General features: G+C 39.0%; 1 protein-coding gene across 15 annotated transcripts in view; it reads left to right on the forward strand.

Annotated features, from left to right (window-relative positions):
• Positions 1-26,562, forward strand: part of DST (dystonin) — a 385,237-nt gene that overhangs the window by 147,291 nt on the left and 211,384 nt on the right. For 9 of the 15 annotated variants that reach the window (XM_030928380.1, XM_030928382.1, XM_030928385.1 and 6 more), the window contains exon 1: positions 6,983-7,898. In XM_030928380.1, the coding sequence (XP_030784240.1) occupies positions 7,137-7,898 (762 nt within the window). In that variant the 5' untranslated portion in view covers positions 6,983-7,136. Of the gene's footprint in view, positions 1-221; positions 315-6,982; positions 7,899-26,562 lie in introns of those variants that run through there. The other 6 variants (XM_010387943.2, XM_030928393.1, XM_010387944.2 and 3 more) reach the window with 1 other exon arrangement.

Consider the following 26,562-nt stretch of genomic DNA (forward strand, 5'->3'; position numbering starts at 1 on the left):
GACAAGAACCCAATAATACTTGCTCTTTCTTTGTTGTTATCGTATAATTTGTAATATAAAATGATTGAGAATAAGGGTGAAACAGTATTTAGTTGACTACTGGTATTTAAATTATTCAATTTTTTTCTTCGTGTAATTTAGAAGTGCTTTTATGTAGGTAAAGATAACTGGTTCAGGTTTGATAAACAGTTGGTTTTATCTCTTCTTCACATACAAAACAGGTGAAATTAGTGAATATTAGAAATGATGACATAACAGATGGAAATCCCAAATTGACTTTGGGATTAATCTGGACAATAATTTTGCACTTTCAGGTAAGCCCAAATTTTCTTAATCTCAGCTTCTAATTGCTAGTTTTCAGGTAGTTCATATGAAGGGTGAATGACACATTCATGTTCTATGGAAGAAAAATAAATTTCAAACTTCTTTCTTTAATAATATATTTGAATTGTTCTTTTAAGCGACATGCTGCTTGTGAATCTGGCAACTAGTTTCCTGTTCTTGATAAACTTAAATATAGTTTTAAAGACAATGTTTTTAATCTCAGAATTGAAAGACATATTTCTTTTTGTTGACTGGAGACATATATTTTTTGCTCATTGGAAAGTTTTACCTGTTTTAGATACTTAAATGTTTTATGATTAGTCCTTATTTAGAATGTTTTTTATTAATACAGTTTCTTAGCTATGTCAACTATTTCCTCCTTTGATAGACACTAGATGGCAGTATAATTATAAAGAGATGTGAAATAGAAGAAAAGTCTTCATGTTTTTTGCAGAGCTGTGCTTTCTCTCTTTAGATTTGAGGAAAGTGCATATTTATTGACTGAATTATTATCTAATAAACCTGAGCCAATTGAGGACTGATTTTGATTTAGTTTTGGGGAAATGATACATTAAAAAGAATCTTCATTTGATTTAAGGAGATTCCTAACTTTAGAACTTGCTTTAGTTTACTAACTGCTGGTCTGCTCAAGAACTGTTCTGCTACTAGAGGTGGGAAGGAGGGGAAAAAGAGCATGGGCTGTAAAACTACCTCTTCTGCACTGTGCTCCCTGTCTGAGTGATGGGATCATCTGTACCCCAAACCTCAACATCATGTAATATACCTATGTAATAAATCTGCACTTGTACCCCCTGAATCTAAAATAAAAAACCCCAGAAATGTTGTGTGTATAGCACAGAGCCTGACCCACAGTAGGCACTCAGTACATCTTACCAATTGATTACTGTACAGTTGGATCTTGAAGGAGGAAGAGATCCCTTGCCAGCTTCAAAAAGGACTTGGGGTTTTGAAACAAATCTGGTGAGGAGTAAGAAGTTTTTTAAGGTCGGGCACGGTGGCTCATACCTGTAATCCCAGCACTTTGGGAGGCCGAGGCGCGCAGATCACAAGGTCAGGAGATCGAGACCATCCTAGTTAACATGGTGAAACCCCATCTCTACTAAAAATTACAAAAATTAGCCAGGTGTGGTGGCATGTGCCTGTAGTCCCAGCTACTCAGGAGGCTGAGGTGGGAGAATCTCTTGAACCCAGGAGGTGGAGGTTGCAGTGAACTGAGATTGTGCCACTGCACTGCAGCCTGGGCCAGAGAGCAAGACACTATCTCAAAAAAAAAATTTTTTTTTTTAAATTGGCTGAAATACAGGTTATGTAGACAAATGGTGAAGAATAATGCACCTGGGGGCTCGTTGGAACAGGATAGATTTGACAGGTATGGAGAGTTACAGGAAGCAGAGTCTAGGTAGGTCTAGGACCTGAACAGGCAACTGAATAGTTTCAGCAGAAGGACATTCATGGAGATCCAGGTAATTGAAGGAAAAGGTGTTAGCCAGCCAGACTACAGGGCAGCTTATACAGGTGGATGTCCACTTAGCTGGGCTGTTAATGTCAAGAAGAGCCAGTAACCAGAACTGGAAGCCAGGACCCCAAAGGACTGAGGGATCCCATTACTGGAGGACTCTATCCTTAGGGGATCAAATATGTGAACCTAAATGAACGCAATAATTTGGCATGAAGCACAGATCCAGACCTTGTTATCAGAACTGTGTAAAGTCTAAGTAGAACTGACCAAAAAGCTGATTTCATATGGAGTTCTTCAGTGACTTTGTTGGGGATCATTTAATTAGCCCTAAGTGGGTCAGATTCTAGAGCTTTTAGTAGGGTTGAAACTGCAAGAACCCCAGCTGGGAAAGTCGGAGACCTGCTGGAGAGAATCAGTCACTTCACCACCAACTGGTTTGGTAGGCTGTGTCTGAATTTTGAATGTTAGACCAAGGATCACTGGGGCAATGGAAAGCATTCAGACTGGAGGGAGGCAGAATTAAGTTTCGTTCTTGGCTCTTTTACTTATTGTTGTGATGCCAGTGGGTAAGTCATGTTACTACTCTGAGCTTAAAAAAAAAAATGTGTTTCTGTTCATCGCTTTCCTTTTTCTGTCCATAAATCTTTTTCAGTGACAGGACCTGTGCTGGAGTCTCTCTGAATCCATTCTGGTTTGGAGGCTGCCTGATTCCCGAATTGCTTTTCGCTCAGTTAAATTCTGCTAAATTTTAAAAAGTGTGTTTTAGGAAACAACATCCATTAGTTCGATGTAAAATATATAGAAATGAGCAGAGTCCATAGTAAGAGAGATAAGCTGTGAAGCTGAGGTAGTGATAAAGGTCAGGACTCAGTTGGGATGGAAAATTGAATAGAAGAGATCACACTTCACAGAAAGAAAGAAAGGGACTTGGGGCCGGGCGTGGTGGCTCAAGCCTGTAATCCCAGCACTTTGGGAGGCCGAGACAGGCGGATCACGAGATCAGGAGATCGAGACCATCCTGGCTAACATGATGAAACCCCGTCTCTACTAAAAAAATACAAAAAATTAGCCGGGTGAGGTGGCGGGCACCTGTAGTCCCAGCTACTCGGGAGGCTGAGGCAGGAGAATGGCGTGAACCCGGGAGGCGGAGCTTGCAGTGAGCTGAGATCCGGCCACTGCACTCCAGCCTGGGCGACAGAGCGAGACTCCGTCTCAAAAAAAAAAAAAAAAAAAAAAGAAAGGGACTTGGACACAGGGCATAGAGGATGAAGGAAAGGGATTTATTAAAGATAACAAAACTTTTTTTTAGCCTGAGAGATTAAGAAACAGTAGACTACTGAGAGACATGGGGGTGATGCTAAGGGGAAAAGCGGTGACCTTGTGGGCGGGCTTGATGGGATGGTGGGATATCCTGTGCATCTGTCTACTGAGCAGTTGGAGACATGAGTGGAGCTGAGAAGCCAGAGGTACAGATATAAACTTGGGGAAGTTACCACTACACAAGTGATCACTGTTTTTATCATAAAGAAGGAATCTTCAGGGGACCCAAAAGAAGAGCACAAATGGAGAAGAGATGAGAGCTAAGGATAGAAATTTGGAGAAGGCCCATGGTTATGGGAGCAGGAGAAGATTCTGCTGAGGAAAGAGAAAAGAAGCATTTGGAGAGATGAATGAAATAATAGGAAAATGTACTGATGAAAACAAGGGAAGAGAATTTCAAGTAGAAAGAATGGTGAGCAGTATGAAATGCCACTAGAGACCACAAGAAAATTAAGGTGGAGTATAGATCAATAGTTTCATCTAGAAAGAAGACCTTGGAGACCCAAGCTCCTGGGAGCAGAGACTAGAAAATAACAAGCCAACATGTGCAGAAGGATTGGGGGGTAGAAGCATGTATTTAGAGGCTGAGTTTGAGAAAATTTAAAGCAAAAGTCTTCAAAAAGGAATTATATACTAATAGAGCCCTTTTGGGTTCAGCTGCCTTTGGAGGAGAGACGAAGACTAGTCACAGAAGTACCAAAAGCAGTTTCGCAGGCCGGGTGCGATTGCTCACACCTGTAATCCCAGCACTTTGGGAGGCCGAGGCAGGCGGATCACCTGATGTTGGGAGTTCAAGACCAGCCTGACCAACATGGAGAAACCCAGTCTCTACTAAAAATATAAAATTAGCCGGGCGTCGTGGCACATGCCTGTAATTCCAACCACTCAGGAGGCTGAGGCAGGAGAATCACTTGAACCCAGGAGGCAGAGGTTGCAGTGAGCTGAGATCACGTCATTGCACTCCGGTCTGGGCAACAAGAGCAAAACTCTGTCTCGAAAAAAAAAAATGCTTCTAATATCCTGTGGCATAATGTTCTAGAATCCATTGTATTTTAGGGCTTTAATTATAAGATGATATAACAAATTATCACCAATATTTTAAAATTAGACCAAGGTCTATTTGGAATGGAACACATCTATGTTTTGGTTAAATGGAAGTGTTCTCTCTTATTTAAATGAAATAACTTTTTTTTAGTACTACAGTAACTTGAGATTAGAATTGTTTTTTGGTTATGCCAAGATACAAAGATTTATGAGTGGTAATCATCCTAACTCAGAGTGACTCTCAGCCTTTTTCTCTCTACTTTACATAAATAATGGAAGCGATTTCAAAAGACCAATTTGTTTTATTTTAACAATATTTGTTGTAGCATCATAAATGGAATCTGTTTTTCAGTCAGACTTTCTGAAGGTAAGCATTATCATTACAGTAATCCTATATCATTAGCCACCACATGCTAGATCCAGAGATACTAAGATAATGAAGTATATTGTTCTGTTTATTGGGAGAGTGTACATGAAATTAGCTATAACATAAGGTAATGAATATTATTGATGATATAAATGAAAATAGAAATGTATGGGAAAGGAGCGTTGTAGTGGGATCGGGATGGTTTTAGAGAATATGGGACATTTTCACAGATATTAGAGATAGGCTTTGAAAGATGAATGCCAGTAACCAGGCAGACTAAGTTGGGCTATTTCTGGGAGAGGTAGCAGTGTATATGGCCTAGAAATGGACAGCTGCTGAGTTTGGCAGGTGTATTAGTTCATTTTGTGTTGCTGTAAAGGCATACCTGAGGCTGAGTAGTTTATAAAGAACAGAAAAAAGCTTTATTTGAATCATCACAGTTCTGCAGGCTGTATAAGAGACATGGTCCTGGCATCTGCTTCTGATAAGGTCTCAGGAAATTTTTTAGTCATGGTGGAAGAAAAGGGTGAAGCAGGATTGTCTCATGGTAAGAGAGAGAGAGAGAAGGAGGAGGAGGGGTAGGAGGTACCAGGCTTTTTCAAACAACTAACTCTTTTTTTTTTTTTTTTTTTTTTGAGATGCAGTCTCACTGTCTTACTCAGGCTGGAGTGCAGTCAGTGGCACAATCTTAGCTCACTGCAACCTCCACTTCCTGGGTTCAAGTGTTCTCCTGCCTCAGCCTCCCAAGTAGCTGGGATTACAGGCATGCATCACCATGTCTGGCTAATTTTTGTATTTTTATTAGAGGCAGGGTTTTACCATGTTGGCCAGGCTGGCTTTGAACTCCTGACCTCAAGTGATCCACCTGCCTCGGCCTCCCAAAGGGCTGGGATTACAGGCATGAAGTACTATTGCTGGCCTCAAACAACTAACTCTTAAGTGGGTAAGAGCTCATTACTGTGGGGATGGCACAAAGCCGTTCATGAGGGAGGTGCCTCCATGACCCAGACACCCCCTACTAGGCCCAGCTCCAACATTGGGAGTCACATTTTCAACATGAGATTTGGAGGGGACAGATATCTAAACTTCATCAGTGGAGATGGAGGGAAGGATTGGGGGAGTGCAGATCACTGGTTGCCTTTCCATCATGTTAGTACAAGTACCAGCCATTGTACATTTATATTCTCTTGAATAAGGTACCACTCATTGCCTTTGAATACATTTAAAATCAAGTTAAAAACAAAAAAAATCTGAGACCTTATTTTTACCAGCTTGTCTTCTGGGATATTCAGTTTTTGCTACTGGAGAGTGTTTTTAAATGAATAAGGAAAATTTTACAATGCAGGATCTGTTATTGACAGACATCTGCAGTATCATTGCTAACTTGACTAATTGAATATTCTTACTTAGTAAACTGTAATGAGTTCCATCTTTTAAGACTACCTAGTGAAAGGCAATTACTAATGTTTTTAAGAGTGAAATGATTTCTGCTTACGTGTAAATCCATTTCATGCCATTCTATTTTTTTTTTTTTTTTTTTTTACCATATCTATGACTAAGTGTTAGAAATATACACACCTTGGAAATCAAGTTTCATACTGACTCATTATTTTTCCAGCAAGTCCCTCATAAAAACTGTATAATATTTAACTAGGGTATAATTATAAAAGTTACATATAAAGTTTAACTGCATATATATATATAGAGAGAGAGAGAGCACATATATTTCCTTTTGCTAAATGTTTCATGCTTTAAATTACATAATTTATCTATTTGCTCACATTAAAGTCCTAATAATTAGATAAAGTGATGGCTTGGAAATTTATATTATTTGAAAAGTATTATGAACTATTTTAAAAGATTGATTTTTTAGAAACAATTTTATTATAGAATTCTAAGCATTTACCACTTATCTCTCCTGCTAGCTATTGAATCATCTTATTTTTTATGACTTGTTTTGAATAAGAGTCTTAATATAATTTACAGAGATTTTTGAGCTTTTGGTTTGTTTCTTTGTGTGCAAGTACCAAAATTAGTTGGTATTTCTTAAGAAAAAAAAAATTATGTAGTAGAGGGTAGAGAGTCTCTGAAGTTCAATTTGAAAGGCACTTTGAAACTAAATTTGAAGGGCACTTTCCCAAATCTCTCCTGACTGGTATTTGCTTTCTGTTTGCTCTCATTCGTTGAACCACTAGTAGTCTCAAAGGTTAAGTGCAAACTTCGTTAGTGTATCTGCATTTCAGAAAACTGAAAGTTAAAAACAGTCATAGTCTTCTCATACAGTGAAGCTAAGGGTTTGCCTTGCGAGCTCATCAGTGTTGTAATTTGACAGTGAACAGTAATGTTTGTCTAAGAGGATTGGTGGCCAGAAATAAGCCACAGTGTCTAATGAGACACAGGGACCGGCTGGGCAGGATGCCACAGCATTTCTTGTGTGTGCCTTTCTCATAAGCAAAATGGCCTCAGACTGAAAAGGATGGTCATGAAGTCTGTGTGGAACAGACGTCAGAGTGGAATTTTCAGACTTAATGGAGAGGATCTAAGTAAGCTCTGGATTTTGAAATGAGTGAAATTGTGGAGCTGTGATCTCCTACAAATCAAATGGGGAATGTCTGTGGATGCGTAAGAGCTGAGAAGGAAGAACAATATGTAGATCCTGCCAAAACTCCTTTGAACCCTGAAAAATACTCTCCTGGAAGAAAATACTTCAGAAGAAAACCAATCAAGAAAACTGGAGGTGACAAAGAGTCAGTTGAGGCAAACAATGAAAATGAAGACAAGAAGAAGAGCAGCAGTCAGCCTTCAAAAGAACAGCCAGCTCCTTTATCCAGGGGACTGGTACAGCAGGAATCTGTTACCCTACACTCTGCCCTGGGAGATGGTATTCAGCAAAAGAAGACAGAAGTTGTAGCTGACAGTGTTAAACAGAAACTTCTGCGGAGTGCTGTAAGCAGTTGGTCTGACCATGTGAACACTTCTCCTGCTGAAGACAGTGAAACAGAAGTAAAAGTTAGTGAACTGGATGAAAGGATTTCAGAAAAAGACAGCACTCCATATTGCGCAAAGAGGAAGAAACATTTAGATGATGTCAACACAAGCGAAATAACATTCCAGGAAAAAACTGATGTTTTTTCTTTTCGAAAGGCAGCCAGCTTAAGCTCCGTTCCCTTGAGTATAGAAAGATCTCTCAAAAAAAGTGGGTTTGCTGAAGACCCATCAAAAAGTTATAGCAGTATACAAGAAAAGCAAAACACTGAGAGATTTTGCCCTCATGCAACGCAGCATTTTCAGTTTAAAAAAAAGAGATGCTGTTCCCTTTATACTAGTGTGTCCTCTGTTTCTAAGGACACAGATGGAAATGAGGTAAGTGAAATGTGGAGTCTGAGTTCAAGTAAATAAGTATTTCAGGTGGTCTATCAGACTCACATCTAATTTGTCTTTTATAAAGTTATTTTCATATTAGTGCATGTAAAAGCCATAGAGTTTCATTGCGTTTTATTTGTGGCCTCAGGTTTGATTATTATGATTTTATTTTTATGCTGTGCACATTCTTTGATCCCACTTTAATCTAAAAATCCTGTACATTTTCATTATTGGTGGAAGACTTTAAAAAGCACTACAGTAAGAGAGTGCATATCTTTCGAATTTTTCTAGTTCATGATTCTTGACTTTGCCTGTGGAATAGCCTGTGGAAACTTAGTTGGACTGTAGGTAAAAGCTCAATTAGAGAATAGTCATGAGAAGACAATAGCTTTGTAACAAATAATAGGACTATAAAATTATCAGTCAATACTGACTTGCTGATTCATAAGTTTGGAAAGCCAGATTCTGGTTCTTTGTTGATTTTCATGTGCAGAAACATTCACATAATTGCTGTCAATTCTGTGCTTATGTTTTGAGGGTCAGGGCACATCTTTTCTCTTCCTTTATGTTATTCCCCAGCCCCAGTCTAAAATCAGAAATTGTTAGGGTAGCATGCCATAGGAATTTGAAAATGACACAGACTGCCAGGAAGTTTAGATCTTTATTCCTAACACTGATATTTAGCTTTAGAGAAGTTACTTTTCTGGGGTTTTTACTTGTCTTTAAAGTATAATTAGATAGGTATTTATTTAATTGCTTAAGAAATGTATTATCCAAATAACCTCTACATGTTACTACTGAGGAGTTGATGGCTTTTTCTTTAAGCTATTCCTAACTTTATCTTTTAATAAAACATGTGAACATAAAGAGTATTTGTGATGTTAATCATTCTTGGCAAGGTCATTGTATCAATGAGCAGAGATCATCTGCATAAGGGTAGAATGAGGTTTTATGAGGGTTAGTGTACGCCATCATCACTGACCTTGGTGGCTGAGTTCTCCTGAAAGTGCCCTGTTTATATACTCTGCTACACCTTGCCAATATTATGTCATCAGTTCTGTTTGTATTTTACAGTGGTTACATTTTAAAAAGAAAACATTCAGTCTGTGTCATTATCTATGTAGCTCTGGCATAAAGGCCAGTGCAAAAGAAAACTGTTTGACTGCTACATGTTTATGAATATAAGCAGTTGGTTTAATTTCACATGTTTTCCAACTGTTTTCTTGCATAATTTGGCTTCAAGTAAGCTGTACATTTTTGCATTAATGGAAATTTTTATAATCTGTTTCCTTAGTGGTATATTAGCCTTTCCTTCAATGGAAAATATATGTGGAAATAAGTCATAAACTGACCAATCAGATTTGTGAAATAACTGTGATGCAATGTATATAAAGCCTGACATCTTGGTCAAAGCTGGATGGATAGTCATTATTTTTTCTGAAGGGTTCGATGTCTCATGTCCCTGTAGTTCAGATAAAGACTATTTGTTTATTCTGTGGCACACACAGAGTCAAAATCAACAGTTTAGCTATTCCTCTGAGGACATTCTTCCTGTTACCTTGGAGTTGTTTGACTCTGTCTCTTTATCTTTGGTTGGAAACTTCCACATAACTCTTTATCTTGCATGGGATTCTACATTTTTCACTGGAGAATTAGTGAGATTGCTGGAAGCAAATGGGAGCTTCCAGCCGCTTCATTGGCATTTCATCCCGGAAATGGCCGAGTAACCAACATTCCTTTTGTTTGTTCTTTTTCATAGCTTCCCTATGTGATCAGTTTTTGCTCTGAGTTGCATGTAGGGTTGGACTCAACTTTCAAGTTAACTTCTAAATAGAATAGTGCACAATTTTTTGAACTTATCTTAACCTGACTTGATCTCCCCTAGTCCTGTGACATTCATCATTCTCAGTCTACCTCCCCTTTGAGTCGTTGCAATGACACGCTGACCTAGAGTGGTCTTCCTGGCTCAAGGGACTCTGTGGAGGCCACTCATCCAGCTCTTCCTGCTGCATATAAATGTTATCAACATGTTATATCTTTATTAGGATAAGTAGGTAAAAAAGGAGTATCTTAGATTTGTATACTGCTTTGGAATTGGAAAAATGGTTTCAGACACATTGTGTCATTTGATCATCCCAACAACTGTATGAAATAGGCCAAATAGACTATGCCTCATATACAGAATGAAAAAATGGAAACTCAAAGAGGTTAAATAAATCCTTAAGGCAATATGGTAAATAAGATTACCTGAGTTAAATTATGGCACGACATCCCACTTGTTTTGCTTGTCAATGAAATTTAAGGGAGATTGCTAAAAAGTTAGAGCAGGAATTGATGTTAATAGTGTCATCTGTGAAGGATATGTTATAAACAGGTGGCAGAAGGTAGATCGTTTTGGGAGACAAGGAGTAATGAGCTCAGTGTTTGTACCTTTTTCAAGGATCTTCTGTTTGTCCAAGACTCACCTTGTACCTTGTGACAAGGTTTCCTGCCTTTGTCTTGGAGCTCTTTCCAGAAAACATTATTTTTTCTTTAGTTTCACAAATCCCACCTCTTCCCAGTTTTGTTAAGTTGATAATTAGCAAAGATCGTTGTTTTCATCATCAATAGACTGTGGGTTCTCTAACCTGACCATATACATGTAAGAGTCATCTGAAGATATTTCAAAAAAGATAGATGCCTGGATGTCACCTGCAGTTATTCTAATGTAATAGATAAGGGTGGGTGCTCTGTAGGTGATTCTAAGGGTCAGGATGTTGGATAGGGACCTTTTTACTCTTGTTATTCTACAGCAGTACTTCTTAAAGCCTGGCCCCAGGGTCCCTGCAGAAGAATCCTCTAGATTGCTTATTGAAAAACACCTTGCTTGAGATTTAATTTAATCAGAATATCTTCTGTCATGAGACAGTATTATATATGTTTTAGGCACCTGCTTATGTGTTTTTAAAAACACACCAGATTTAGAGAACCAGCATCACCTTAGCTTAGCGTTTGCCATCTCATTTTCTTCTTAATGTAGGTTTTCTGATAAGCAATGTGGATTATGGCCTGGCAGGCAGAAGATCGAAGTTCTTCTAGTCAGGCGTTGCCACCAGAGAGCTGCATGACTTAGGCAGTCTTCTTTATTTCTCTAAGTCTCAGTTTTATTTTCTATAAAAGGAGCGTACTGGACTAGATCATGATCCTACTGCTAATAATAATGCTATTTGTTGAGTCCTGCTATATTCGAAGCACTCCACAACTACATTAATCTTCAGAGCAAGTCTCAGAAGTGTTCTGTTATGAGCTCCATCTTTACAGATGAGGAAACTGAGTCTTAGGAAAGTTAAGTAGCTTACTCAACTCACTTAACAATGAGTGGTACAGCTTTGATCTGACCCAAAATTGTCTGCCAGGCTGAACTCTTACCTGATGCAATTTACCCTCCTTTTTCTACATACATCTCTTCCAGTTTTAAATTTCTGTGAATTCATGTATATAAGTGTATGCCTTTTGAACCCAAACTAGGCACCCTGAGATAAGTAAAACGTAGCTCTTTTCCTTGTGCATTATATCTCATTGTTTGTTCATAACAAATGACAGGGACCATGACTCTGAAGTTAATCACCTGAGAATTAGTCATCTGGGATGATGATCAGTGTAAGTTTAACTTCTCAGCAAAACATGTGGTGGCTCTATTAAGTAATGAAAATTGAACTGCGTTTCTGTTCCTTTCCATCCTTTGGTGAATTGCTAATGAGTAGTGCAGTGGCCTAAAGTAAAAAAACCAAAGAGACAAGGTTAAGAAATGAGTGTGGCTGTTGTACACAATATATTGTCAGTCTCTGAATAATGAAGAGTTGAATATTTTTATTACATTGGCTTTTGTATTTAAAAAACTTTGAAAAAAATTAAGAACCATCTCAGAATGTGAGAGGAATTATGTTCAACCTACCTGAAATATATTTATTCATTATTTTTTCTTTCACCAACTCTTTTATGAAGTTTAGACTATAAAATTTATGATTGGAATTCAAGGACCAGGATAAAATCTGAATGTGTTTAGCCTTGCTCCACAGATCTTGAAGATGAAGGTCATTCATTCTATAATTGACTCTCATTTCTTGCTGAACCATTTTATCTCTTTCTTTAAACATGAACATTCATATTGATTTCTCTTGACTATTTCTAGTCATTTAGATTTCATAACCAGTTTGTGAAAATATAGTTTTAGAATAATTGCATAGAATTTGGGTCCCTATCAGCATTATGATGTCTTTCTCTGCCTTTTAAGTTAAATGAAGGACATACACAGTTTGAATCCTTTGCTTTACAGAAAAAGGTATTTTTTCCCCCTGTTTAGATAAGTAAATGAGAATTTGTTCAAAGTAGTTATCAATTTAGAGCATTAGCACTTGGACTTTATCAACTTATTAATTACTTTTGTTCTCCATTTCACCCCTCCCTTATATAGGCAGTTTGTACCAGTTAAAATTTTAAAAATGTTTGTGCCATCTTTACAGTTAAAAATATTTTGTGAAGCATTTTCACACCTTTTTTTTTTTTTAACTTGGAAGCAGATGCTAAAAATGTGTTGATTACATTTGTTTCTGCCAAAATAGTTTAAACATTTTTAAAGAAATTGTCCTTGGAAACAAACATCTTGGCTTGGAAATATTTGTCTGTGTTGACAAATTCAATATGGAATTTGCTTTAGCTTGACTATAGTGTCAAGTGATGTGAATAAGAGTTTTAGAAATATAATACCCTCTTACAGGCACTGTTCTCAGCCGTGTGTGTGTATCTCTTAGTCTCTCACACCAAGAAGGTTCTATTATTATACTCATTTTACAAAAGAAGAAACTGAGGCCCAGAGAAGTCACAGGGCTAGAAAATAGTGGGAACAGGAAGTGAATTCCAGTCGCTGCCATCCACAGCTTTGCACCTATCTTCCTCCCAGTGTTAAGCTTTTACTCTTGCAATAATGAAATTCATGAGGTAGGAGAAGAATCCAGAGCTTCACCTTCTCTGGCTTGCTGCTTTCATTCTTACTAATACCTACACTCTCTGAAATAGAATATAATCCTTATTTTTATTTTAATAGAAACATATAAGAGGATTGAATTTTCATTTGCTAGTGTTTTCGTATCTGAGTCTCTAAATCATTAGGGATTTATGTTTGGCACAGAAGAACATTTGACTGTCATTTCTACATCCACTGTGTGTCCCACAAGTCAGTTTCTGCTTCTGTAGGAGGTGGTCCATGGATAGGTAAAGCTCCCTCAGCAGTGTTGTGGGGAGTCACTTAGCTTGGCAGAGCAGGGAAAGAGAACTTACAAGAGGTTGAGTCAGAAGGCTTACATCAACGCAGGTCTTATTATTCCCATCCTTAAAATTGGGGTGGTTTCTTGTTTTGAGGATTAAACGAGGTCACATACGTGAAAAAGACTTAGGAGACTGTAAAGTGCTTTGTAACGTATATCTTTTTGTCTTCTGTTTCTGGAGAACAGAAAAAATGCTTTGTGACTATCCTGTAAATAGAAAGAATTCTGTAAGTTTTCAAAACTTTTAACAGGGCACATCTTTCTCTCCTTCAGACACAGAACATTCTGTATAACCAGAATAGGCTGCCACCTTCCCCTCCCTCTGTGATCCCATCTCCATTCATCCTCTCATTTCTTTAGCAGATATTTACTAAGTATCTATTATGTGTCATACAGTGTGCTGACTGTATTCTTCCAATTCCATAGTTAGCTTAAAACTTTGTCAGCCTTCTTAGACAAGGTAGCATGAAAGTAAAAGAAAAATGAAAAAACAACAATGAAAACCCTGTCAATTTGTTGGAATGGAAATACCCTTGGAAGGAACCATTTAAAAAAATATTTAAGATTCAGTGGGTACATGTGCAGGTTTGTTAAATATTGCATAATCCTGAGGTTAGAGCTTCCAATGATCCTGTCATGTAATACTTGATAGGTAGTTTTTCAACCCTTGTCCCACTCTTACCATCCCCACTTTTGGAATACCCAGTGTTTATTATTCCCATCTCTGTGTCTGTGTATACTCAGTGTTTAGCTGTCACTGACAAGTGAGAACATGTGGTTTTTGGTATTCTGTTCCTGTGTTAATTCACTTAGTATAATGACTTCCAGCTGCATCCATGTTTTTGCAAAGGACATGATTTTGCTTTTTTTTTTTTATGGCTATGTAGTACTCTATGTATGGCTGTATGTACCACATTTTCTTTATCCAGTCCATTGTTGACAGACACCTAAGTTGATTCCCATGTCTTTGCTATTGTGACTAGTGCTGTGATAAACATACGAGTGCATATGTCTTTTTAGAAGAACGATTTATTTTCCTTTGGTTATATACCCAGTAATGGGACTGCTGGGTTGAATGATAGTTTTGCTTTTAGTCCTTTGAGAAATATCCAAACTGCATTCCACAGGGGCTGAACTATTTGCATTTCCACTAACAGTGTATAAGCATCCCTTTTTCTCTGCAACCACACCAACATCTTGTTATTTTTTTGACTTTTTTAATTTTAATTTTTACTTTTTTGAGATGGAGTCTCACTCTGTTGCCCAGGCTAGAGTTCAGTGGCGTGATCTCTGCTCTTCAAGGGATTCTTCTACCTCAGCCTCCCGAGTAGCTGGGATTACGGGCATTCACCACACCTGGCTAATTTTTGTATTTTTAGTAGAGACGAGGTTTCACCATGTTTGCCAGGTTGTTCTCGAACCCCTGACCTCAGGTGATCCACCTGCCTTGGCCTCCCTAAGTGCTGGGATTACAGGCATGAGCCACTCGGCCTTGACTTTTTAATAATGACCATTCTGACTGGTGTGAAATAGTATCTCATTGTGGTTGTGATTTGCATCTCTTTAATGATCAGTGATATTGAGCATTTTTTCATATGCTTTTTGACCATTTGTATGACTTCTTCTGAGAAGTGTCAACATCATTAAAACGTGGGCAATGGACATGAATAGAAGTGTCATTTGTTTTTTCCTTGTTGATTTGTTTAAGGTCCTTATAGATTCTGGATATTAGTTCTTTTTCAGATGCATAGTCTGCAAAGTTTTTTTTTCCATTTTAAAATTAGGTCATCTGTTTATTCTGTTGACAGTTTCTTTTGCTGTGCAGAAGCTCTTTAGTTTACTTAGGTCTGGAACCAATTCTTGAAGCTCATTTTGGTTATTTACACTTCACTAGTGCAGATACACTTCAAAGGCGTTATTGAGAGTAACTGATACCAGAGAGGAAGAGAACATAATGCCAAAGGCAAATCTGGTCTTCTCTCTGTGGTGGGGGGATTGAGTGGGGGCTGTTGATTAAGGAGGTATAACTGGTCTAGTGAGGAAAATTTTTATGGACCCTGACATCTAGTTCATGTGAGAGATCCAGGACTGTATCTTCCTCTGAAAATGTGTAGTGTTCTGTGTATCAGCTCCTTTGCCAATATAGAAATTGAGAAGCTCCAGTGAAAAGGGTCTGCCTTTAGGAGTGAGGCAAAGCCAGGGGATTCCCTTTCGTGACCTATCTATGTACAGCCATTTTCCTGGCAGTAGGTGCACTGAGAGGAAACTGGATGACTGTGGCTACTGAAACAGAAGAAAAATTAGTCTGACTTGTAAGGATAGATTTCTTTTCTAAACATGAAGGAGAAATGCCCCCCTCTTATAAATGCTGTGCCAGAATTTAGGAGACCTGGGTTCATATCCTAGGTCTCCAACTAGCATGCTGTGAGACCCTAGGCACATGACATCACCTCTTTTAGTCTCAGCTTGTTCAGTAATGAGAAGAGGGCATCCACCAAATATCTCTGCTTTCCTTCAGTTTGAATCCTCATGATTTCCTAATCTTCGTTATATAACTTCCTTTAAGTTAACTATCTCTGTTTTCTTAACTTCAGAGATGTTGCTTTTTCTGCTATTGACATGAATTATTTAGATAATTTGATAACACTGTAAATTATGTAGTTATTTAAAAATGTTTAAGAATAAAAATTGCATTATTTTCTTTGTATGGAATAATAAAATACATACTTTTTAAAAAAGTGAGTAAGCTTTCGGGGAATATCCAAGTCAACTTTGGAGTTGACAGTTCTTGTGTACTCAGTGCATGCCATAACCTTGACAGCATCTGTAAAAATAGGGTGTTTCTGTTGCCCAGTTGTCTGGTGGCATTGACTTTGCTCATAGGACTTTCACGTTTACAGATTCAGCTGACTAACACGGGTGAGGCTGTTGCAATTCATTTAGCAGTAAGTGGGTCATTTAGTAATAAGCTGTGAATGAAATCAGTATGCTATAAGATGAGATATGTTGGCTTGTTTTCTTTTATTGAAAAGACATTTTGAAGCTATATACAATGTCAAGTTCACGAAATTTTTTTAGATTAGTGATTCAGGTGAAGCTTAGCTTTCTTACTCAACCCTAGGTTCTCACTGAGTGGTCTCTAGGCCTGTGTTCCCCATTGGACACTTTTGTGCATTGGTAAGGGTATTCTGCTGTTACCGGAAAGTGAGGTTAATTGGAAACCTTTTAATTTTCTGAAATGACAAAGTTTACATGGCAGGGTTAAAACTCATTCATACAAAATGAAAACAGGAAACTGTTTTCTAAGTGTGTTTCTGATCTTTCATACTTTTTCTGTCTTTAATACTTCCTTTGTTCCTGCTCTGCATTTATTCAGTAGATAGTTATTGAGCACCTGATAAGTGCCAGGCCACGCTGATTATGGGGAGACTGTTCCAAGGGGAGAAGTAGATTGAACAAACTACTGTAGGAGAGAGGGAACATATGGTTCATATAGCTTGATATTAATATGATTTGATCATATAGGAGAAGAGGAGAATTGTTTGAATTTGGATTACCATACCTGCAGAGTAAAGAACACACCGTTTTGGGAATGAGAATATAATAATATTTGGTACAGCGAGACTAGTTAGGCAGCTGTTACTAATCCAGACATGGAGGCTTAGTACCAGAAGAAGGTAGAAGCCCAATATTATTCGAGGTATTTCACGACTGTGTTTCAAAACACGTTGTTGGTATTGACATTGAAGACTAGTGGTAACAATCTAGAGTAGAGATAATGGTTGCCTTGATTCAAGTTGACAGTGGGAAGAGAGAAAATGGAGATATAAGACCCCCTTCTTCCTACAAAAATCAATCTTAGAACAGTTAATATATTCATATTATTACATATGTGAATAAATTGCCAAGAACTGCAAATACTTTTGCACTAACTCAGTATCTTCCTTAGGGGCATGAGAAACTAGCAGTTGAGTGTTTTGTAGAATGAGCCAACAAACATAAGGAAGATTCAGAAAAGTTGGGTTTACTCATCCTTTTACGCTTTGAGAGTTCCAGTACTGGTTGCTTTGGTTCCCAGACTGCAGAGCAAAATATTCTGCTTGATCTCTCATATTTATTGTGTTTTTTAGCTGTTTTTTGGGACTGTGGCTCACATTGCTTGACCATGCTCCATGAGACACTTGGTCACACTGGCACAGTGAAACAAAACTTAACGTTGTTTTACATCCCTGACTGACCATGAGCAGGCATGTGTCTGGTGACAGCACTGTTGGAACTATGTGAAATGGGGTCAAGCTTTCTTCTTTGGTTTGAACTTTGCCTGTCCAAATTCCCTCCCTGCAGATTCTCACCACAATCCTCTGCACCTTCTTCTTTTAGTTCCCGTTATTGGTGTTTCAGTCATTGACTGTTGCCTCAGCTCTATCCAGAGGGAGAAGGGAAAACTTGGGGTAAAGTATCAGTGTTGTGTGTAAGAGTAGAGGTAATGAGGGAAAAAGAGAAGCAGATGTAAGAAAGAGTATGAGGGTTTTTTGGTTGTTGGTAGTGATGTTTTTTAGGCTGAGCTTAGTTTTCAATATTTTTATTTCAGTTTTTGAGCTTACTTATGTGAAGTGAAAAGGTAAAATAGGCCAGGTACGGTGCCTCATGCCCGTAATCCCAGTGCTTTGGGAGGCTGAGGTGGGAGAATTGCTTGAGCCTGGGAAATCAAGGCTGCAGTGAGCCATGGTGGTGCCATGGCACTCCAGTCTGGGTGGCACAGTGAGGCTCTGACTCAAAAACAAACACATGAAAAAGTAAAATAGAAGTGATGACTTCTTGATTGTCAAGGCCCAGAATGAGTTCACTTGGATTCATGACATAAGACGTTTTATGTAGGCGTGTTGACCTCCCATTACACTCTCTTTGAACTTGTAGGACAAACACTAGGTTTTGGTTGTTTTTACACAGTGCCAAAATAGGTTTTTTGAAAAATGTTGTCAGACGTGTGTTTTGTATTTTGTAAATAATAAGCAAAGAAAACCCATTTGGTTTAGTGACATTTTTATGGGTGGATTGGTTGGGGGCTGCATGTCCGCTATAGGTAATAAAGCCTCTTCTCCCCAGTGGGACTTTGAAATATGTGATAAAGCAGAAGTGACCAAGAGAATCCTGGTCTCCTTAGTGAATTAATGCAGATTCTCAAGGTGTCCAACTCAATCATAAAGTTGTTTGTTCATTGGATATTTACTGAGTATCTATAATGTGCCAAGCACTGCCCTAGGTAGGCATTGCAATACTAAGGCGTATAAGACATTATCTTTCAGGATATACTGCTCACATGTTAGAGGGTAGAAGATCTAACAACAGACAATAATGACACACAAGAGTTACTGCTATTATACCAGTATGTGTGGAGTACTTTTAAAAGTACAGAAGATAGTCAGGTCCCTTACACAGACCCCTGAGGCAGAATCAGCTGGGGCTTCCTCAAGGAAAAGGATGAGTGGAGGAGTAGCATGGGATGGGAATTGGTGAGGGCTTTCTCTGGATAAAGAGTGGTACATATAAATGCATAGTATCTTGTAGAAATGCATTCTTATTGATGAACTAGAAGTAGTTTACTGTGGCTGGAGCACGAAGAATGTTTGGGGTGGGTGTTAGAGGGCAGGGAGGAGAGATGAGGCTGCGTAGGACTGTGTTACCAATTGCATGTGGGCACAGAGGTTGAAAAGGCATCAAGGATGACCCCAGCAGTTTCGTTTATTTGGGGGCAACTGGGTAAATGGTGGGGCCATTCTCTGAGCTAGGAATGCAGGAGGAAGTACAGGAAGGAAAAAGAGGAATTAATTTCTCAATACATTGAGTTTGAAGGGACTGTGAGATATAGCACAGTGATTAAGAGTATTAGCTTTGTAGCCAGACAGATTCAAGTTCAAATTTGACTTCTACCTGTTAGTAATTTGGGTAAACTTTGAGCAGGTCATATTATTACTTTATGTCTTTGTCATTTGTAAAATAATATTGTATATTGTAAAGATTATAAGAGGTAATTTTTATGAAGTACTTAATCACAGTGGTTCATTTAAGTCATCAATTTATGGTTAGTTTTACTATTGCAATGGAAGTGTATATGATAGGGAGTTGGGTTTAGGGTTAAGGTTTGGGATGGGATGTAGGGATGTGGGAGTCAACTGTGTGGAGGTGGCAGCTAAAGCCATTGTGGTACAGATGATCTAGGGAGAGTGAGGAGAGTGGAGGAAAGAGGCCCGAGGCCTGTGCCCTGGGAATAATGTTAAAGGTTGGGCAACAGAGGAGCCTCTAATGAAGACTGAGAAGGAATGGTTAGAGAGGCCGGAGGAAAGCCTGGAAGGGGTGACGTCATGGAAGCCAAAGAAGAAAGATTGCCAGTGACAGACGCCTCAGCGAGATCAGGATTAGAAAATGGAAGGATGGGAAAACAACTCTTGAGCTCTTGTCCATGGTGTGTTTCTGTCATTAGACTGTAAGCTCTATGAGATGGTTGTATAACCAATGCCTATTAATGGTACAAGTGGACATTTATGAGTGTTTGCTGAATGAGTGAGACTGTGAAGGAAGAGGTGATAGATAATCTGACACAATATCTTTCAACTAGTCAGCATCCCCCTACCCATCACTTCTATTATGTTAACAATCTAATTTTCTTCTTTATTGGAAAAACAGAGTTAGGAACAAGAACTCCCTCACTTTGGTCACCTTTACTTAGTTTTAGTGGAATGGTAAGAAAGAGGCCAAGTCAAAACAGGTAGAGATGTGAAGGTAATAGAGACAAGAAAATATAGAATACTTTTTAAGGTAGCTTTCCTAAGAAGAGAATGGGAGACAGATGATGATAAGTAAAGAGGGAATTGAGTTCATGAAGATTATTTTTATTTATTTGAGGATGGAAGAGACTTGGGTATTTTAAATACTGAGAGACCCACATGCGAGGAGATTATTGATAGAATGAGATTGATAGGAAGTAGGAGGTGAAAGGATTTAAACTCCAAGAGAAAAGGAGATCATGTGGGAGCAAAGTTTGTGGATAGCAGAACAGAAGGGGGTTCTTACATGGCTAAAGGAGGAGATGAAATTTGTTTGCTAAATGTAAAAACATAAAAGTAGAGGTGGTAGGGTAGGTAGTTGTAGACAAATAGTGAAGAATATTTATTTTTGGAAATGGAGTTTTAGTGTCACCCAGGCTGGAGTGCAGTGGCATAATCATGATTCACTGCAACCTTGACCTCCTGGGCCCAGGTGATCCTCCCACCTCAGGGGCTCGAGGAAGCTTGGACCGCAAGCATGCGACACTGTACCCAGCTAATTTTTTTTTTTTTTTTTTTAAATAGAGACAGAGTCTTCCTATGTTGCCCAGGCTGGTCTTGAACTCCTGGGCTCAAGTGATCCTCTTGCCTTGGCCTCCCGAAGTGTTGGGATTACAGGTGTGAGCCACCACACTCACCCAAATAGTAAAGAATTGAAACAATATTGTGAGAGGTGAAAGAGCTGGCCAGTTAGGACACCAAGAATTGCCACATTTCTTTGAGTACCTAGCTGAGGTTACAGACCTGGAATTTGTAGTGGCAGGAGTCTGCATGGTGGTGTGCTTTTCTCTGGTAGAAGTTTATAGCTTAGGGTGAAAGCAGAGAAGACATGCAGCTGGACTGATCAGGATTAAGGTTTGGTGGTGGAGTGGTTGCATGGTAAGGACAAAGATGTGAGGGACTTAGGGATATTAGCAAGGAAGTGGTGGAAATGATAAATAATATAGTACAAGACAAACAGAAGGATGTAAAGATAGAAGGAACATCTGTAGAGGAAGAAAAGTAATTTTCTTCAACCCTCTTAAGTTAGTTGGAATGGATGCCTACAACAAAAGACAGATTGATAAGAGAAAGATAGTTTATTAACATGTATGTTTCATACGTACATAGGAGAGCCCAGGGAATGAGCAGTTCTCAGAGGCGGCTTTGAATTCCATTTTATATAGCATCTTCAACAAAAGGCAGTGTATTTTTAGAGAAATGACGTGACAAAAGAAGAAAACTTCTGTGTCTCTGGGGGCAGCAACTTGTGGGAAGGGAAAGAAATGGCAGACAAAGGCCAGTTAGTAAAGCTTGTTCATATAGATAATTTTGGTCCCATCTCCAGGCCCATAACTGACTAAAGTTATCTTTATTGGTTAATGTTTTTCCCTGTGGTAGAGGGGGACAGGATACCTTTTGTCTTTGTAAATCTATGTCCTGCTTTTATGCAAGTGGAGAGCAGAGAGCTTTCCTGCATCTGCTGCTACTTAATTGCCTTCAGCTCAACCACCCTTTTATTTTGACGTGGCATCTTCTGGTCTCCCACAGCCCACCCTGTCCCCCAAGTATATATGAAATATATCAATCAACTGCTCTTCGTTTTTCTCTTGTTAATCTATCTTTTGTTACAGGGGTCTGTTCCAATTAAGAATTTATGAGAGTTGGGGAAAAAATTACTTTTCTTCCTCTACAGTTCATAGATAGGAAGAAAATTGGGCATGTCAAGGAATGTGAGATGTTAATGAAGCCAGATAATTGGTTAGCTAGAGTTAGCAAAGGAAAGTGCTGGAAGAATAGGAAACTGCTTTTTGAAGTTAAATACCTCAGGTAGACGAGTTCCGGTTCAAGATGGTGAGATCCAGGATGTAGGTGTATGACTGGCTGAAATGAAGAGACAAAGAAAGCACTGATGGTGGGTGCTACGTGGAGATGGCGTTTGGGTGTCCAGGCACACAGCCAGGTGCCACATCGTTGGGGGATGCGAGCGTCATGTTTAAGGAGAGGAAGGAGGAGAGCCAGAGAGTAAGAGTGGCCTACAATGTAAAAATGATTTTTTTTTGTGCTTACAGATAATGATTTGAAAACCACTGGTTTTGCATCACTGGAGGAGTTAGAATTCACCGAATTCACCTGCCCCACCTGTGGGCCTAGTGGAGTCGGGCGACTTGGCTGAATTTTAGTTATTGCAGTGGGGGATACTTGGGTTCAGTAAAAAGATAAAAGCAGTTTAAGGTATTGAAGACGTGAGACTTTGTTTACCATGGGGTAGATATTTTTGGAAGTTTGGGAATGGTAGCAAGCTGAGTCAGGAGAGATGAAGCCCAGATCAAATATGGGCAGGAGAAGCTCAGTGACAGGAAGAACTTGAATTTGAGCAGTAGCCAGCAATGACCAGGATGTGAGGCATGAAGGCTTCAAGTTTCTGAAAGGAACTCTGGTATAAAGTATTTTGTTTGTTTTGGTGCTGGCTGACAGATTGTTGGTGAAAAGCTTTAAGAAGCAATACTACTGAAGGTAATAAAATTGTGGTGGGGCCAGGTGCCGTGGTTCGTGCCTATAATCCCAACACTTTGGGAAGCCAATGTGGGAGGATCACTTGAAGCCGGGATTTTGTGGACAACAAAAAGAAACTCCTGTCTTACACAAAATTTAAAAGAATTAGCCAGACATAGTGGCACATGCTGGTGGTCCAAGCTGTTTGGGAGGCTGAGGTGGGAGAATCAGTTGAGCCCAGGAGTTGGAGGCTGCAGTGAGCTGTGATCTTGCCACTGCACTGCAGCCTGGCAAAAAGAGTGAGACTTCATCTCAGACAGATAGATGGATGGATGGATGGATGGATGGATGGATGGATGGATGGATGGATGGATGGATGGATGGATGGATGGATGGATAAGTACTGGTGGGAGAAAATCGATAGATAGATAAGTTGTGGTGGGAGAAGCTAACATTTGTAGAATTTTCTATGCTGCGGTGCTGTGATAAGCACTTGATATGACTGTTTTTATTTAATCTTTAGAACCACCAAAGGAGGACGTTACTATATTTAAGTTTTTTTAAATTGACAAAAATTATATATATCATATACAACGTCGCATGAAATTCAAGTAATTAACATATACATTACTTCAGAATTACATTTTTGAGGTGAAAACACTTAAAATCTACTGTTTTAGCAATTTTAAAGAATGCAGTACATTGTTACTAACTGTAGTCACTATGTTGTATAAGAGGAACTTATTCCTCTTAACTGAAATTTTGCATCCATTGACTGATATCACCCCAATCACTCCCACCCCAACCACCGCAGCCTCTGGTAACCACCATTCTAGTCTCCTCACTTCTGTGAGTTCAACTTTTTTAGATTCCACGTATAAGTGAAATCATTCAATATTTGTCTTTATGTGCCTGATTTATTTTGCTTAACATTCCCTCCAGGTTCATCCATGTTGTTGTTAATGACTACATTTCCTCCTTTTTTTTTTTTTTTTTTAAGGCTGAACAGTACTCTTTTGTTTGTATATATCACATTTTTTAAATTCATTCTTCAGTTGATGGACACCTAGACTGATTCCTTATCTTGGCCATTGTGAATAATGCTGCATTATACATGGAAGTGCATGTATATCTTTGATATGTAGATTTCCCTTAGATATATACCCAGTAATGAGATTGCTGAATTATATGGTAGTTCTATTTTTAAGTTTTTGGGTACCTCTATACTGTTTTCCATAATGGTTTTACTAACTTACATTCCTACCAACAGTGCAGAAGTTCCCTATTCTCCACATTCTCAACACTTGATATCACCTAGGTGCAGTGGCTCACGCGTGTAATCCCAGCACTTTGGGTGGCTGAGGCGGGTGGATCACCTGAGGTCAGGAGTTCAAGACCAGTCTGTCCAATATGGCAAAACCCCATCTTTACTAAAACTACAAAAAAATTAGCCAGGCGTGGTGGTGGGTGCCTGTAGTGCCAGTTACTTGGGAGGCTGAGGCAGGAGAATTGCTTGAACCCAGGAGGTGGAGATTGCAGTGAGCTGAGATTGCCCCACTGCACTCCCGCCTGGGCAACAGAGTGAGACTCTGTCTCAAAAACAAAAACACAAACAAAAACCAACAAAAAACCACTTGTTATCTTCCTTTTTTTTTTTTCCCTGAGACTAGCCATTCTAACAGGTGTGAGGTGATATCTCCATGTGATTTTAATTTGCATTTCTTTGATGCTTAGTGATGTTGATCATTTTTTTCATATACCTGGTGGGCCATTTGCATGCCTTCTTTTGAGAAAATGTCTATTATGATATCCTGTGTTTATTTTAAATTGAGTTTTTTAAATTTTTATTTATTTATTTACTTATTTTGAGATGGAGCATTGCTCTCTTGCCAGGCTGGAGTGCAGTGGTGCAATCTCAGCTCACTGCAATCTCCGCCTCCTGGGTTCAAGTGATTCCCCTGCCTCAGCCTCCCAAGTAGCTGGGACTACAGGCCCGTGCCACCACGCCCAGCTAATTTTTTGTATTTTAGTAGAGATGGAGTTTCACCATGTTGGCCAGGATGGTCTCGATCTCCTGACCTCGTGATCTGCCTGCTTTGGCCTCCCAAAGTGCTGGGATTACAGGCATGAGCCACCACATCCGGCTAAGTTTTTTGTTTTCTTATTACTGAGTTGTTTTAGTTCCTTATATATTTTGGATATTAACTCATTATAGGATGAATGGTTTGCACATACTTTCTCCCGTTCTGCAGTTTGTCTCTTTGTTTATTGTTTCTTCGGCTGTGCAGAAGGTTTTTAGTTTGCCGTAATCTCATTTTTCTATGTTTGCTTTTTTTACTTGTGCTTTTGGAGTCATATCTAAAAAATCATTGTCCTGTCCAAAGTCAAGAAACTTTTCCTTATGTTTTCTTTAGTAGCTTTATAATATTAGGTCTTACATGTAAGTTTTTAATCCAGTTTGCATTGATTTTTGTATATGGTGTGAGATAAGGGTCTAATATCATTCTTCTTCATGTGGATATGCAGTTTTTCAGACATCATTTATTGAAGAGACTGTTCTTTCTCCATTGTGTGTTATTGGCATCTTTGTCAAATATCAATTGACCATAAATGTGTGGTTTGTTTCTGGGCTCTCTGTTGTTCCACTGGTCTGTCTGTTTTCATGTCAGTACCATGATGTTTTCATTACTATAGGTTTGTAGTATATTTTGAAGTCAGGTAGAGTATGATGCTTCCAGGTTTGTTCATTTTGTTCAAGATCGCTTTGACTCCTTGGGGTCTTTTGTGGTTCTATTCAAATGGAAGGATTGTTTCTTCTATTTCTATGCAAAATGTCATGAGAATTTTGATAGGGATTGCATTGAATCTATAGATGGCTTTGGCTAGTATGGACATTTTAACAGTGTTAATTCTTCACATTCATGAATGAACATGGGATATCTTTCCATTTATTCATGACTTCTTTAATTTCTTTCATCAGTGTTTTCAGTATAAAGGTCTTTTATCTCCTTGGTTAAATTTATTACTAGGTCTTTTTTTAAGCTATTGTTAATGGGATTGCTTTCTTGATTTCTATTTTTGATAGATTGTCGTTATTATTTAAGTTTTTTTTCTTTTTTTTTTTTTTGAGACGGAGTCTTGCTCTGTCGCCCAGGCTGGAGTGCAGTGGCCGGATCTCGGCTCACTGCAAGCTCCGCCTCCCGGGTTCACACCATTCTCCTGCCTCAGCCTCCCGAGTAGCTGGGACTACAGGCGCCCTCCACCGCGCCCGGCTAGTTTTTTTGTATTTTTTAGTAGAGACAGGGTTTCACTGTGTTAGCCAGGATGGTCTCGATCTCCTGACCTTGTGATCCGCCCGTCTTGGCCTCCCAAAGTGCTGGGATTACAGGCTTGAGCCACCGCGCCCGGCCTATTTAAGTTTTAAAGATGAAGAAAGTGAGACCAAGCACAGTGGCTCACGCCTGTAATCCCAGCAGTTTGGGAGGCCAAGATGGGTGAATCACCGGAGGTCAGGAGTTCAAGACCAGCCTGGACAACATGGTGCAACCCTGTCTCTACAAAAAATACAAAAATTGCTGGATATGGTAGCACACACCTGTAGTCCCAGCTACTTGGGAGGCTGAGACAGGAGAATCACTTGAACCTGGGAGGTGGAGGTTGCAGTGAGCCAAGATGGCACCACTGCAGTCCATGCTGGGTGACAGAGTAAGACTCCATCTCAAAAAAAAAAAAAAAAAAAAAAAAAAAAAGAAAAAAAGATAAAGAAAATGGATTTTAGGAGATTATGTGAGTAGTCTGGGTCATTCATTTCATTAACTGTTGGAATTAAAATTGAAACACAGGCAGCATGAATTGAACCCTCTCTGATTATCACTACATTGCCTCCAGATTTTGAAGGCAGGTAGCTTGATTACTTTCTAGAATCTGACCCAAATGTGAAACCACCATTAACCTGTCATTGGTGGAAGATTCAGGCTGTTCTGTTGAACACACAGTTTTCAGATCAGGGATTATGAATGACAACTGAAGACTTAAACAATTTTTAGCATTTAACTTTTTAAT

The sequence above is a fragment of the Rhinopithecus roxellana genome, chromosome 4, assembly GCF_007565055.1.
Source record: "Rhinopithecus roxellana isolate Shanxi Qingling chromosome 4, ASM756505v1, whole genome shotgun sequence".
Lineage (NCBI taxonomy): Eukaryota > Metazoa > Chordata > Mammalia > Primates > Cercopithecidae > Rhinopithecus > Rhinopithecus roxellana.